Source organism: Puma concolor, chromosome B3 (assembly GCF_028749965.1).
Source record: "Puma concolor isolate L17-30 chromosome B3, mPumCon1.1.hap2, whole genome shotgun sequence".
Classification (NCBI taxonomy): Eukaryota; Metazoa; Chordata; class Mammalia; order Carnivora; family Felidae; genus Puma; species Puma concolor.
In genome coordinates, this window is record NC_141672.1 from 128,412,929 (window position 1) to 128,426,638 (window position 13,710).

A 13,710-nucleotide genomic window follows, 5' to 3' on the forward strand; every position below is an offset into this window, starting at 1 on the left:
TGCCAAGTTCCTTCCGTCAGTCCTACAGCATATGCATGTCCCTGGTGGTTAGCTATCCTTTGTGCAGGTAAGAGGTCTGTTGTAAAATGATAAATGGCTGTGAGGCAGGTCAGTGCTTTTGATGCATCCTCTGGTCACCTGTATTATAGTGAACACTGAGCACCTCGATCCCTACCTGGGAATAAATATCTGGGATTATCCTGTCAGTTTTGGGGCTTGGGGATGGGGTAACTTGTGAGGACATTCATACCCTACAGCGTCCATCTCAGTGATAATATTCCTGGTGGGGTATCTTTCTAGTCCATGGGCTGCTCTGGAGAAGGTTCTGTGAATCTTTCAGCATCTAGTGATGCTACCAAGACATTCATGAGCCTCTTGTAATAGGAAATTTTCTTGGAGTGAATTCACATGTCAGAAGCATGTGGCTCAATCAGTAATGATGCTCGCACTCTGAGTGTCTGGACAGATGATATAATTATCTCTTCCGTTCTTTGGGGAATATTCATAATGCTGTGACTGTGGCCATCTGGTAAACCCAGTCTCATAGAAAAATGTGTTTTAGTCACCACTATAAGCAAAATGCTGTATGGGTGCTCTGGGGAATACAGAATGCAAAGGGTCTTTAGTTTAGGACTTTTAGGGGGAGATAAGGTAGAAGAAACAGGATGTATAGCCAGGGAAGCTCAGAGCCTGGCCAGGAACTGGCATGAGAGTCTCTGTCTCTGCTGTCTAATCCTGCTGAGCCCATTGCTTCCACAGCTCCTCTCTCATTTCCACTGCCTTAAGCTCTCACTCACTTAAAAATAATTTTTTTAGGGGCGCCTGGGTGGCGCAGTCGGTTAAGCGTCCGACTTCAGCCAGGTCACGATCTCACGGTCCGTGAGTTCGAGCCCCGCGTCAGGCTCTGGGCTGATGGCTCAGAGCCTGGAGCCTGTTTCCGATTCTGTGTCTCCCTCTCTCTCTGCCCCTCCCCCATTCATGCTCTGTCTCTCTCTGTCCCAAAAAATAAATAAACGTTGAAAAAAAAATTAAAAAAAAAAATAATTTTTTTAATTGTGGTAAAATATACATAACATGAAATTTACCATTGTAACTATTTTCGTGTGTACAGGCTCTCATTTCTTTTCTGGACACTGGAAGAAGTTTTTAAAAATAAATGAACTATGATGTAAACAAAAACAAGGCATAAGTAATGTCAAAGTACCATTTAAAGAATAAAGCAAACATCTGGGTCACCACTCAGCTGAAGAGATAAAACATTAATGATCCGTTTGAATATCCCCTATGGCTTTTCCCTGATGCTGGCCCCTCACATTCCCTAGAGCTGGAATAGACTTTTCACTGGTCTCCCTCCCTGCAGCTCTCTGTCCTCCAGCATCTCTTCCACCCTGGGCTCAGAGAGATGAGACTAAAACAGGAATCCTGCGTGTCATGCACCTGCTGAAAGTTGCCTGATGACTCTGCATGGTTTGTGGGATAAAATGCAGAGTCCTGGGGGGTGGGTAAGGTCCTTCTCCATTTTTAAAAAGTTTATTTCTTTTGAGAGAGAGACAGAGCGAGTGGGGTAGGGGCAGAGAGAGAGAGAGAGAGAGAGAGAGAGAGAGAGAGAGAGAGAGAGAGAGAGAAAATCCCAAGCAGGATGTACACAGCGTGAAGCCCGTTGCAGGACTTGAACTCACGAACCTTGAGATCATGACCCGAGCTGAAATCAAGAGTCAGTCGCTTAACAGACTGAGCAACCCAGGCACCCCAGGACCTCCCCCATTTGGACTTACAGGATCTTCGCAGTGCCCGTGATGCCATGATCCACATCCTGCAAGCTGTGGCCACACCCTCTGCCCTCTCTCCATGGCTAGGCAGTGCTGTCCTCCCCCTGGCGTCCCCCTCTCCTGTCCCCTCACCCTGCTGAGCCTGTGAGGCTAGGGCTCAGGTTCAGCTTCTCTGTATGGGGCTCAGCCTGGACAGTCCCTGGCAAGTCTGGTCACTTGGGGAATCCTCTTGGTTTGGAGCTAGGAGGAAGGAGAGGCTTCTATGCACTGGGGAGGGCGAGACAGCTGGTAGGGGAGGGGACTTGAGGCCTTTGAGGAGCAGCGGATTTAGACTTGGAAGGTAGTGTTACCTCCTCATTAGACCTCCTCATGTCTTCTGAATGAAAGCTTCTCTTTTGCTTTTTGAGACAAAATAACTTGATCTGATGACTCCTTGTCTTGTCACCTTGGCTACCCAAACGGGGTGAGCATTCTTAAGAAGTCATGAATGAGCCGGTGAGGTTCTGGGAAAGAGGCAGTCATCCTGGTGAATGGCAGGTGCCTCGCCTTGCCCCTGCCTCCTTTCCCCTCAGCCCTGCGTGTCCCCCTTCTCTGTGGCATGGGCATGCGTTGCTCTCCACAAATGAGTCAGCTGCAGTGGGGACATCACATTATTTGAACAGATGTGCATTAACTTTGCTCTGAGAAAACATGGTGGTGGAACACTCCCATGGGTCCTGCTGCTGGCAGCCTGGCGGGAGCCTTGGGTCAGCCATGTTTTGTGGGGTTCTGACTGTCCTCTTCAACGTTCTTCCCCACAGTGGCTGCCTGCAGGTGATGATGGCTGCGTGAGCATCCGCCATGGCCAACCGGAAGCGTCAGAGCACGGCGAGCAGCATGCTGGACCACAGGGCAAGGCCTGGCCCCGTCCCCCATGGCCAGGAGCCTGAGAGCGAGGACGCAGAGCTACCCCTGGCAGAGTATGTGCCCAAGGGCCTGGAGCTGTCCACCCTGCAACCCGAGAGCCCCACACCCCCAGACCAGGCGTGCCACGACCACAGCCCCGATGGGGACTCCAGCTCTGACTATGTGAACAACACCTCTGAGGAGGAGGATTATGATGAGGGCCTCCCTGAGGAGGAGGAGGGCATCACCTACTATATCCGCTACTGCCCCGAGGATGACAGCTACCTGGAGGGCATGGACTGCAACGGGGAGGGGTATCTGGCCCATGGCACACGCCACCTGGAGACGGATGAGTGCCAGGAGGCCGTGGAGGAGTGGACGGACTCGGCAGGCCCCCATCCGCATGGCCACGGGGACGAAGGCAGCCCGGACTACCGGGACAGCCACCTCCCCATCCCGGAGGATGAGGCCTCCGTCCTGGAGGCCCAGGACCAGGAAGAAGGTGTCCACTACTGTCCCAGTGAAGAGGGCTACCAGGACTACTACCCTGCGGAGGCCAATGGGAACACGGGCACTGCCTCCCCCTATCACCCGAGGCGTGGGGACCGGGACCTGGAGGACCAGGAGGAGGACATCGACCAGATCGTGGCTGAGATCAAGATGAGTCTGAGCATGACCAGCATCACCAGCGCCGGTGAGGCCAGCCCTGAACACGCGCTGGTGCGGGGACCCGAGCCGGGGCCCGGGGACTCCACAGAGGCCTGCCCACCCAGTGAGGCCAGCCACGGCCCTAGCAGACATGAGGGAAGGCCCAAATCACTGAACCTCCCTCCTGAGGCCAAGCACTCCGGAGACCCCCAGAGAGGCTTCAAGACCAAGTCCAGAACTCCAGAGGAGAGGCCAAAGTGGCCCCAAGAGCAGGTAGGACTCTGGCTGTCCCCAGAGGGAAGGGGGTGGAGGGCCCCAGAGAGCAAAGGATACTCTGGTATTGCCCACACAGGTGCCAAAGCCCATAGTTCAAGGGCATGTTTAGTTCTGCATTAATTCAGTTATGTAGCAGGTATGTGGATATTCTAGTGCCTTCCAGAAGGTACCCCCCTCCCACCTAAAAGAGATTGAGTCTCTAGCCTCTTTGTGCTGGATTTGTTCATGGTTGGGGGTGGCCCCCTGTGATTACCATCCCCCTACCAGGTTTTTTTCCTCAGGCTGATGGGACATTGACAAGGCTGTGAGGTTGCTGGGGAGTGCATACTGTGGCAGGCAGTGGTTGGATGCCCCAGTGACAAGGGGTAGTGACCTGCATGCATTTCACAGGGACCATTGTATCCCAGTGACACTTTTCTGAAAGCTCAGGGGCTTGGCATTATGGGCCATTAGCTGTAAATAACTATTTTGAAAATAATTATTTGAAGGTTTGACAAAGTCTTGGAGAAGAAATGCATATTAATGAGGCCAATGGATTTAAGCATAACTTTATTTTCTTTTAACTGTATCAAAGTGAGCATATATTTTGATAGCTACATTTGAAAAGCTGCTTTTCAAAAACAAAAGAAAAACAACACACCTCTGTGAATATATAAAGAAGATGTGACTATTACACTTGTGTAAAGGAACTTCTGTTTGGCCAATTCTGTGGGCAAATGACAATGAAATGCTTTTATATTTTTTAAAGCTTTAATTAGTATTTTTTTTCCCCCAGAGGAGTCCATGAGTTTATACACTAAGGACGTGTGTTTGGGATATAAGTCATATGACTTGCTGCTGGTTTCTGTTACTTGCATGTTGATGTCTTTTGTTCTTTTTAAAGACCATTAAATGTAGGTTGACTTCACTTTTGGGGTGTTCTTGTCATTCACGGCAGTTGTGCCTGCACCGAGGGCTCTGGGATGTAGAGAAACTGCTGTTGCACGAGTGGATGTGGGGAGCTCCCCCCAAAGGCAGGTGGCTCGGGGCCCAAGGTCTGGGCTTTAAGCCCAAGCACTGCCAGCCTTCTTCACCTTGGCAGAGTTGGACTCATTGCCAAACAGTGGCTATGGCGCCACAGGGACTAACGTGGGCTACACAGGGCATACTGCACCTTGTAACAAATGACTTCCCTGACAAAGTTCTCATAAAGAGAACATTATCTTTAGAGTATGACGGGGAGTGGGCAAGACCTGACGTTTTGCTGTTTTTGTGCTGTACCAGATGCTAATTTGAGCAAAAATGCAGACTTTGGGTTGGAGAGCCTGAGGGATGGATGAATAGGATGGAATGAATGGGGGTGGTGGTGGTGGTTTCAAAGGGCAGGTGGAGGTGGGAGATATCCTGAGCCATTGTTGGAGACCCAGTAGGAGCTCTGTTCCTCAGAGTCATGGCATTGAATGAAAGAGCAGGTAACTTCTCTCCCTAAATAGAGTGTCTCCTCAAAGCGAATCTGAGACACTCTAGAGAAGCTCATTTAAACGGGTTATTTATTGCATAGCTTTTTTGGTTTACTCACTCATTCATTCACAAATTAACTCCATCAAAGAGAGTACCTGATGATGCCAAGCTCAGTGCTGACAAGGGCTCCTGATGAAAATGGGGCCTAAGGATTCCTTTGGGGGACTGTGCCATGCCTGGGTGAATGTGACCTGGGTCTTCCCATCCTGTAGACGCAGGTGACCCATTCTCCAGATGAGGACCCTTTTGAAATTGGACCAAAAAGAGCCACTGTGATAGAATCATCTTGAAAGCAAGAGTGTGTGAAGGAGGTCCAGTGGGAAATGTGGTGACTCCTTGCTTCAGATCACAGCCTGCTTCCTAAAAGGAATCCCTTACTCCCTCCAGGACAGCCAGACTGTGTGGCAGGAGCCAACAAAAGAGTAGCCTCAAATAGGTGGACAGGGTGCCTGAGTCCCATGCTGGCCTTTCCCTGGGCCTTCTACGGTTAGTGTGTCATAGCCTGGGATTAAGGCTATAGTAAAACAAAACAAAGCAAAACAAAATAGCTAACGGCCAAAGGGCAATGGTGGCTACCTGGAGTCTGCTTTCTGAAGTGTGATCCATGGCCCAGCAGTGTTGCCCCACTGGAGGGCCCCACCGCAGAACCACTGAATCCACATGTGACAAGAGGCCACATTCAAGTTCGAGAGGCAATACTGTGGAAGGCTTCTGCTGGAGGAAGAATTGCATAGCATCCCTCACCTCTCTGATCCTCATTTTAAAGCTTGAAAAGTTACATCATGGACACTTTGAAGAGTATTGCATAGCCTTTTATTTCGTCCTTGTGTGGACAACAGTATTACAATGGAATTAGAAATGGGAAGACAGAAAAAGTATCCTCTATGGTTCCCGCTGCCTTAGCAGATGAGCTCTTTTGGTTTTTCTGTGTTACTTTTCAGACTCTAGCATTGAATATGAATAATGCATGTGGTTGTCTTTGCAGTCCAGATGTAATTTTGCCATCCACCTTTTAAAATCTGACATGTTACAAGTGTTTCTCTGTGTTGCCTTATAATTTTCATGATCATTTTTACTGACCTTTGAATGTTCCATTTAGGCCACGTGCCATCTAATTCATTCATCTGCACATACCCTGCCACCAAGCATACAGGTTACAGATGGGATTGTTTCTTACACATTGGACTGGCACAGACATCTATGTACAAGTTTTCTTTTGGTTTATTGCCTGAAAATAAATTCCCATACTGGGTATGAACTTTAACCATCTCCTCATGTTATCTTGCTACTTCTCTTTTTCTTTTCTTTCTTTTTTTTTTTTTTTTTTTTGATGTTTATTTTTGAGAGAGAGAGAACAGAGCATGAGCAGGGGGAGGTGCAGAGAGAGAGGGAGACACAGAATCCGAAGCAGGCTCCAGGCTCTGAGCTGTCAGCACAGAGCCTGGTGTGGGGCTTGAACCCACAAACAGAGATCATGACCTGAGCTGAAGTCAGATGCTTAACGGACTGAGCCACCCAGGCACCCTTTGCTACTCTTTTTCTATGAATGTTTGATTTGTGCTCTTTATCATGTGGAGTCTGAGTGCTTTTCTATATCTTAGGAGAACTTTATATGCTCTAGATGTTGCTTGTTGTTACAGATGTTTCCTTCAGTGTGTTTGCTTTTGAAAAGGCTCCAGTTTGCAGGTAGACCTCTCTGCTGTGTAATGCTGATGAGACCAAGAGGTCTGCGATGGGGGTGGGGGAGGGAGGGCAGGATGTGAGAGAAACCAAAGGAAATAAACTCAAATTGCAGGAAGACACATGTGATTGGGGGAACAGAGATCTGTGCATGAGTATTTCTAGAGAAGAAAGAGCTATTTCAAAGCAATCCATGTTTATTGAGGAAAATTTGGAAAATATAAGCAAAAAAGCATATTTTGTCACATGGCATGGCCAAATTCTGTTGCTGAGAGTTTCAAATCAAAGAGGCAAACTAGCATCCTGTTAGATGTGTAAACAAAGCATAGGTGATCCTTGTTCTTTTTTTTTTTTAAGTTGATTTATTTATTTTGAGAGAGAGAGAGAGAGAGAGAGAGAGAGGCAGGCAGAGAGAATTCCAAGCAGGTTCTGCACTGCCAGTGTAGAGCCCAAGATCATGACCTGAGCCGAAATCAAAAGTCGGTTGCTTAACCGACTGAGCCACCCAGGTAATCCTGACTGATCCTTATTGTTCATGTATTCCATATTTGTGAATTGGCCTACTTGCTAAAATTTATGTGTAAGCTTAAAATCAGTACTCGTGGTGCTTTTGCAAGCATTTGTGGACACTCACAGAGAGGCAGAGGCATGTGAGTCAGTCAGCGTGCATGATCCCAGCTGAGTTTGAACAAGGAGACACTCTGCCTTCTTGTTTCAGCTCTCATACTGCAAACAGGTGTCCTTTTCATGGGCCTTTTAGCGCCATGTTTTTTGCATTTTTGTGCTTTCTGTTTGGTGATAAAATGACCCCCACTTGCAGTGCTGGAGTGCATTCTGATGTTTCTAAGTATGAGAAGGCTATGATGTGCCTTATGGAGAAAAAAAAGTTGTGTTGGATATTTCATGTAGGTGTGAATGATAGAGCTGTTGGCCATGAGTCAACAATATGGTACAGCCAGAAAGAGGAAGAGGAAATTCGCCAATCTGTACATGAGGTTGATCTGGAAAGCGCTAAAGTAACATCTATAGTGTGTGAGGAAGCATTGGAAAAGGGGGTTACTTTATGGATTCATGAGGTGACCGTTAATAAAAAGAGCATGGTGAAGGCACTGTGATGAGGCTGGGAGCCAAAGAAATTTACGGTCTTTTTATCCAGGGTCAGGAAAATGTTAGACTCTTCTTAGCTAGTTTTATTATAAGGAAATACAGGATGTAATCATCTGTGAGGAATACACATTAAATAAGGTGTCTTTAGGGAGAAACACACATAAGACAAAAACAAAAAAGAAACAGATGGAAAACAAGGTTATGTATTGATTAGTTGACAAAAATGGTGAGCAGAGGCTTTGCAGGAACCTCATCCTGTATTTCTCCTAGGAGGTAAGTGGGTCAGTATTCATACATGCAGAGTTCACAGCATTTTTAGAGAATGTAACTGCCCTGAACAAGGAGAACTGACTGTATCTGATTGGCAGATGAGCTTGAAAAACTTTACGGCAAAGATTTCCCATCTCAGAGATTCACTCCTTTGGTTGTACATGTGCTGTGTGAAGTCCCAGACTTAACTGCAACAAAGATACCCCTGGCCCTGCTTGGCCAATGTTTCCCCCCAAATCTTGGTTATTAGTCCCTTTTCTCCCCAGGCAGGGCCTATCAGGAAGCTACTGACCACAGTTGCATATCCTAGGGGACAGAAAGCCAGATCACACAACTTCCCGAGATCTCCCTGCTTCATGTCTCAATCCCAGGATGATTCAACATCAACCCAGAAAGTTGATGGGGGACAAGTGGTCACCTGTTTCACCACTGGGACTCTTGGCTTCTGAGGAGTTAATGTTTCTTGTTTTGCTGTTTGTGGGGAGTCCCTGGGTGATGGTGGAACTGACCCTGGTGTTGGTGGTCATGGCCAACATTATGTGAAGGACTTCATGTGTATGATCTAAGTGAATCCTAGAATGATTAGAAGAGATAGGGACTAGGGTTGCTCCTGTTTTACAGATGAGGCAGTTAAGACCTACATTGGATAACTACCACACCCATGGTCACACAGCTCAAGGGGTAAGCAGTCTGTGTTGCACCAAAATTCATGCCTTTGACTACTGCACTGTGCAGTTCTTTTTTTTTTAATTTTTAAAAATTTTATTTATTTATTTTGAGAGAGAGAGAGCATATGCATGAGCAGGGTAGGGGCACAAAGAGAGGGAAGAGAGAGAGAACCCAACCAGGTTTGGGGCTGCCAGCGCAGAGCCAGATGCGGGGCTCGAACTCATGAACCATGAGATCATGACCTGAGCCAAAATCAAGAGTTGGACAGTTAACCAATGGAGCCACCCAGGTGCCCTTGCACTGTGCAGTTCTAGAAGGGCCTCTAGAAGAGGTAAAGCTGACTTCTGTGGCAGGATGTGTTTGAACCTGCCTGCTGGTGAGTGAGTCCACGTAGGTGAATTGGGCAGTATTCCTCCCAGAGAGTGGCCATCTCTTCTATTTTGTCCCTATTTAGTTGGTATTATGAGGGCTTGACGTGCTCCGTTGTTCGTAGCCCATGTGTCATGACACCAGTGGGGTGACCAGTGGACACAAGACCTCCAGTCTGTAAAATCATCCCAACATGCCGAGTTCATGAGGGCTCAGGCCCTAGAGTAGTCAAGTAGAGATCATTCATGCACCACTTTCCTTACTTTTATGGAGCTTTGTTGATATGTTTTGTTGTTTACATACAGTGACTGAAGACTATGTGAGTTGCATCCAGCCTAGTTTGTATTGAATATCCAGATTGAATCGCCATTTCTGCACCTACTTCTGCTGTGTGTGTAGAGAGAGGACCTCAGTGGGACTCTGGTCTCACAGCTCAGGAGTGAGCTTTGGGGACTTGGCGGGTCATCAGTACACCTCCTAGGAGCAGGGACTTGCTGATCAGTGCTCCCCTGGGGGCTGCTTCTCCATGCTCCTGTAAGAACATGTTTGTTTAGCACCAGAGATCATAGTTCCATAGATCTGGTGGTGGCCTGGGATAGCAGGTTCTTGTAGTCTCTGTGCATCTGGGTTCAGCAAGGACTGGATTTGGTTTGGACTGACTCTTTTGGAATCCCCCTCTTTCTCATGTGTTAACCTGTGACATATATCTTGAGAAAAAGTACTCTGAAAATATCTTCTCTGTGCCTGAAATTCTCCCTTAATAGATTTATTCCTTTCCTTTGGGCTCTGGAGATTTCTCAAGCGGCCAGGCATGCCTTGTCCTGTTCCATGCACTCTGTGGGCTGGGCGCACGTCAGCACTTCAACGGCCATCTAGTTCAAGGTGTTTGATTTATGTGGCAACTGCACGGAATAGTGCTGTGTGCTAGGATGGCACACCAAATGCATTTCTTGATTATTGGGGGTTTTCATGATTTCTGTTTATCATCGGTCCAGCCAGCACTTTCTTAAAAGGGCCCTCTGACAATAGAAAAAAAGGAAAGTCAATACATCATAGTCAACTTAATACAACAGTTAAATGGAGGCATGATACAGGGCCCTGAGACCACATCAAACATACAAGTGTTTATCCTTGTTCCTTGTGGAGATGGCTTTGCTGTGATTTCGCATTCAGTCTATGCTTGCTTTGTGAAGGACCTTTTTTTTTTTTTTTTATTTTTAAAATTTTTTTTTTCAACGTTTATTTATTTTTGGGACAGAGAGAGACAGAGCATGAACGGGGGAGGGGCAGAGAGAGAGGGAGACACAGAATCGGAAACAGGCTCCAGGCTCCGAGCCATCAGCCCAGAGCCTGACGCGGGGCTCGAACCCACGGACCGCGAGATCGTGACCTGGCTGAAGTCGGACGCTTAACCGACTGCGCCACCCAGGCGCCCCTGTGAAGGACCTTTTGAGATTGTGATAGGAATGCTGGCACCAGATGGGGAGGGACGATGCTAAGTGTATGGGTGACCTCGGCCTTCCCGGGGGGTGGGGTGGGCAGTGGCATTGTGAGTGCTTCCTGTGGGCTGGTGCCTCTCTTACATGCCCTGTTCAGTGTCATAGGAAGTAAATATGGGCACCTGCTTTGCAGTAAAGGGTACCATGTCTTAAGAGGCCCCGAGGGGCTGAGAGAGGAGTACCCTGGGATCATTGGCACTCAGGTAAGCTCCATTGGCATGTCATAGGGCAGCAGGTATGCAAAGGTATCTGGTGCTCGCACTGTGCCCAGGAGGGAGCGGTCTATCCAAACCTGGCTATAGGTAGGGCAGGGCTGGAGAAAGACCTCATGGGTAGGCGCTGAGGACAGGAGTTTCTGGGAGACACAGAGCATGGCCCAGTCGGGGGAAGAGGAAGGTCCTCACCCCCCACCCCCATGCCTCTCTCGAGTGCAGGTGGCCTCTTTCTTCCCACAGCCCTGACCCTGATTCTGCAGGTGCTCTGGCTCTTCTGGCATCAGGTCCTGCCTTTTTTGTGTGCACATGAGGAGGTAGCACAGGAGAGTTCCCAGGGGTCCTGTGCTCTTCCCCAGCCTCCTCTGCTCCCAGTGCTGTGATGAGTAGCTGTAGCACCTGCCATAACTAATTCCTGGGGCCACCCTGAGAAACAAAATCCAGGAGGGTACTGCCTTGGCATTGTCAGCCCCTCACTTGATGTGTTCAGGCTTCCAAACTTGATTTCTCTGGGCCTATTTGTCAAGTCAGCACAATGGCCTTATTTGATTTTTATGAGGCCTCTTGAAGACCTGTGACCAGAGGTGGCGGTTGCTGTCACAGAGCAGCTTATTTAGCAGGAATCTGGGATGGCTTCAGTGCTTTTAAAATCTAGTTAAAGGCAGGGTCTCTAAAACACTGTTTTATTGTCCAAGAAAATCACGGAGAGCCCTTCCACTAACAATAATCTAGAAAGAAACTTCCCCACCTCTAGCCCTTGAAGAGAGAGCAAGGTGCAGTGGTTAGGAAAGCAAATGGCAGTGGCAAGAAGCCTGCACCCCATCTGGCTCCCAGTTCTGGAACATTCTGGACACATTATCTGCGCCAACAACTGTCTATCTCCTGGGGTGGCAGGGAGCAGAGTTGATATGGATCCGAGTCTGCAGTGGATGTAAGGGGTGTGGAGCCCTTGCCCTGATGGTGACAATGATGATTTCAAATCCATAGGAGCCTCTTTCAGGATATGGGGGAGGCAGCTGGCTGAGGCTCTGGAAACAGTTTAGGTCCAGGGCCACACTGCAGGGCTGAGGACACCAATGAGCAAGTTGTTATCACTGCCTTCTGGAGTGCCATTAAGGGAGGGACAAAGCCACCACTATAAGGCAGGTTGGGAGGAGGACCAACTGGCCAGGGACACACTGGAGACAGAGGAAGTGTGTGTGCAGCCTGAAACCTGAGGGAGCAGAGGTGACAAGTGAGGTGGGGGCAGCTCCCACATGTCCTCAGTCTCTCCTCTCTCTGCAGGCCTTCCTCAGGTGGGCTCTTGCTCCTGCAGGGACTTCCAGGAGGGATAGTTCTCACATGCCCTCCTGGGGACATCCTTAGTCCCTTTCTTCACTGGGGTCTCTAATTTTGGGCAACAAGGTGATACCTATGCATCTCCAAGGGCTGCCCTGATTTTCTCACACTCTGTTCCCAATTGGAAATTAACCAAGAACCCCACCCAGATGAGCTGGGCTCTGGCGCACTGATCTCTCACTAATTCCAAATCACCGTCCGAGGGTCTCTCCTTAACCTCGAGTTTCTGCACATAACTCCCACTCTCCTTCAAAGCCAACTGGCCCCAGCCAGGCTGCTCAGATTCCCGGGGCTGCTGGCCCCTGTGTTCCTTTCTGCACAGCCCATGCGATGTACCAGGCACCAGAGGTGCAAAGATTAAAAATGGCGTAAGTCTGTATTGCGAACCTCCTTCTAGAGGGAGATAGACCACAGATGCTTCCCAGTCCAGATGGGGCTGGGTGCTCAGGAGAGGAGCTGGCTGCAGCAAGGATGATAAGCCGAGAGGCTCTGGGACTTTGAGGGCAGCTTCAGGAAGTGAGCCAACCAGGTGAGGCTGAACGTAAAGGTGCGTGGGGGCTGGGATTATGATGGGGGCTGAGAGCCCTGAGAGAGGTCACGTGGGATTCTGATGGTAATAGGAGAGGAGAGAGGGAGAAAGGCCCTTGGTTGGGAGGGGGAAGCCAGGAGGGAGCTTAGGGGCAGGGGGCAGGAACATCTGGAAGGCCAGCCCCAGCAGGGCAGTTTGGGGAGATGTTTCTGGGGAGCCCCTGAGCAGCTCGGATGGATTGTGAGGGCAGAGGTTCACATGTGGGAACTGAAGGAGAGTTTATAAGGATGAGAGGCAAGGGGCCTGACGAGGTGCCCAGTACACATGGAGCTTGAACTGAATTGCACTGATCTGAGTAGTACCAGTTTGCCAGTGACGTGTCTAGGGCAGATTTTGGGAATGGGAAGGGTGGGCATGGGACTGAGGCAGGGGGTTGGCCCACATGCAGTTCCCGACCTCAGGCCCCTGCAGCACCTCCCATGGTCCTTCACATGTTCCAGGGGCTGGAGACGCATCCAGCTGACAAAACTGTCACGTGACAACCCCGAGGAAGCACAAGACTCCATGGAAGAATTTTTAGAAACATCTGCTGTTCAGGAAGAAAGACCACATTGCTGAACATGAGACTCAGAGATGTGTAATGTAATATATGGTGCCCGCTCCTGAGATGTGACAGCATGGCAATGGAGGGCACGGGGTTTTCAACCCAAAGCATTCAGATTGTGACCAATGCTAATCAGTTACTAAAAACGTCATGGGACTATGATCACAGGAGGCAAACAAAGAATGCCCCCCAACTCTGTATCAATAAGACCATGGGCAACTGGAGAAGACTAAGCACATCTCAGGAACTTTGAGAAAGGAGGTATGGGACAGAATGGTGCCCCCAGGGCTGCTGGTGCATTCTAGAACCTGCCAGGTCTGGGTCTGTTAGCCGATTCCACAGCCATCCTTCACAC

At 49.0% G+C, this 13,710-nt stretch overlaps 1 protein-coding gene across 6 annotated transcripts in view; it reads left to right on the forward strand.

Moving 5' to 3' along the window:
- Positions 1-13,710, forward strand: part of APBA2 (amyloid beta precursor protein binding family A member 2) — a 275,852-nt gene that overhangs the window by 205,865 nt on the left and 56,277 nt on the right. For all 6 annotated transcript variants that reach the window (XM_086711374.1, XM_086711372.1, XM_086711371.1 and 3 more), the window contains one exon: positions 2,570-3,575. In XM_086711374.1, the coding sequence (XP_086567500.1) occupies positions 2,610-3,575 (966 nt within the window). In that variant the 5' untranslated portion in view covers positions 2,570-2,609. The remainder of the gene's footprint in view (positions 1-2,569; positions 3,576-13,710) is intronic.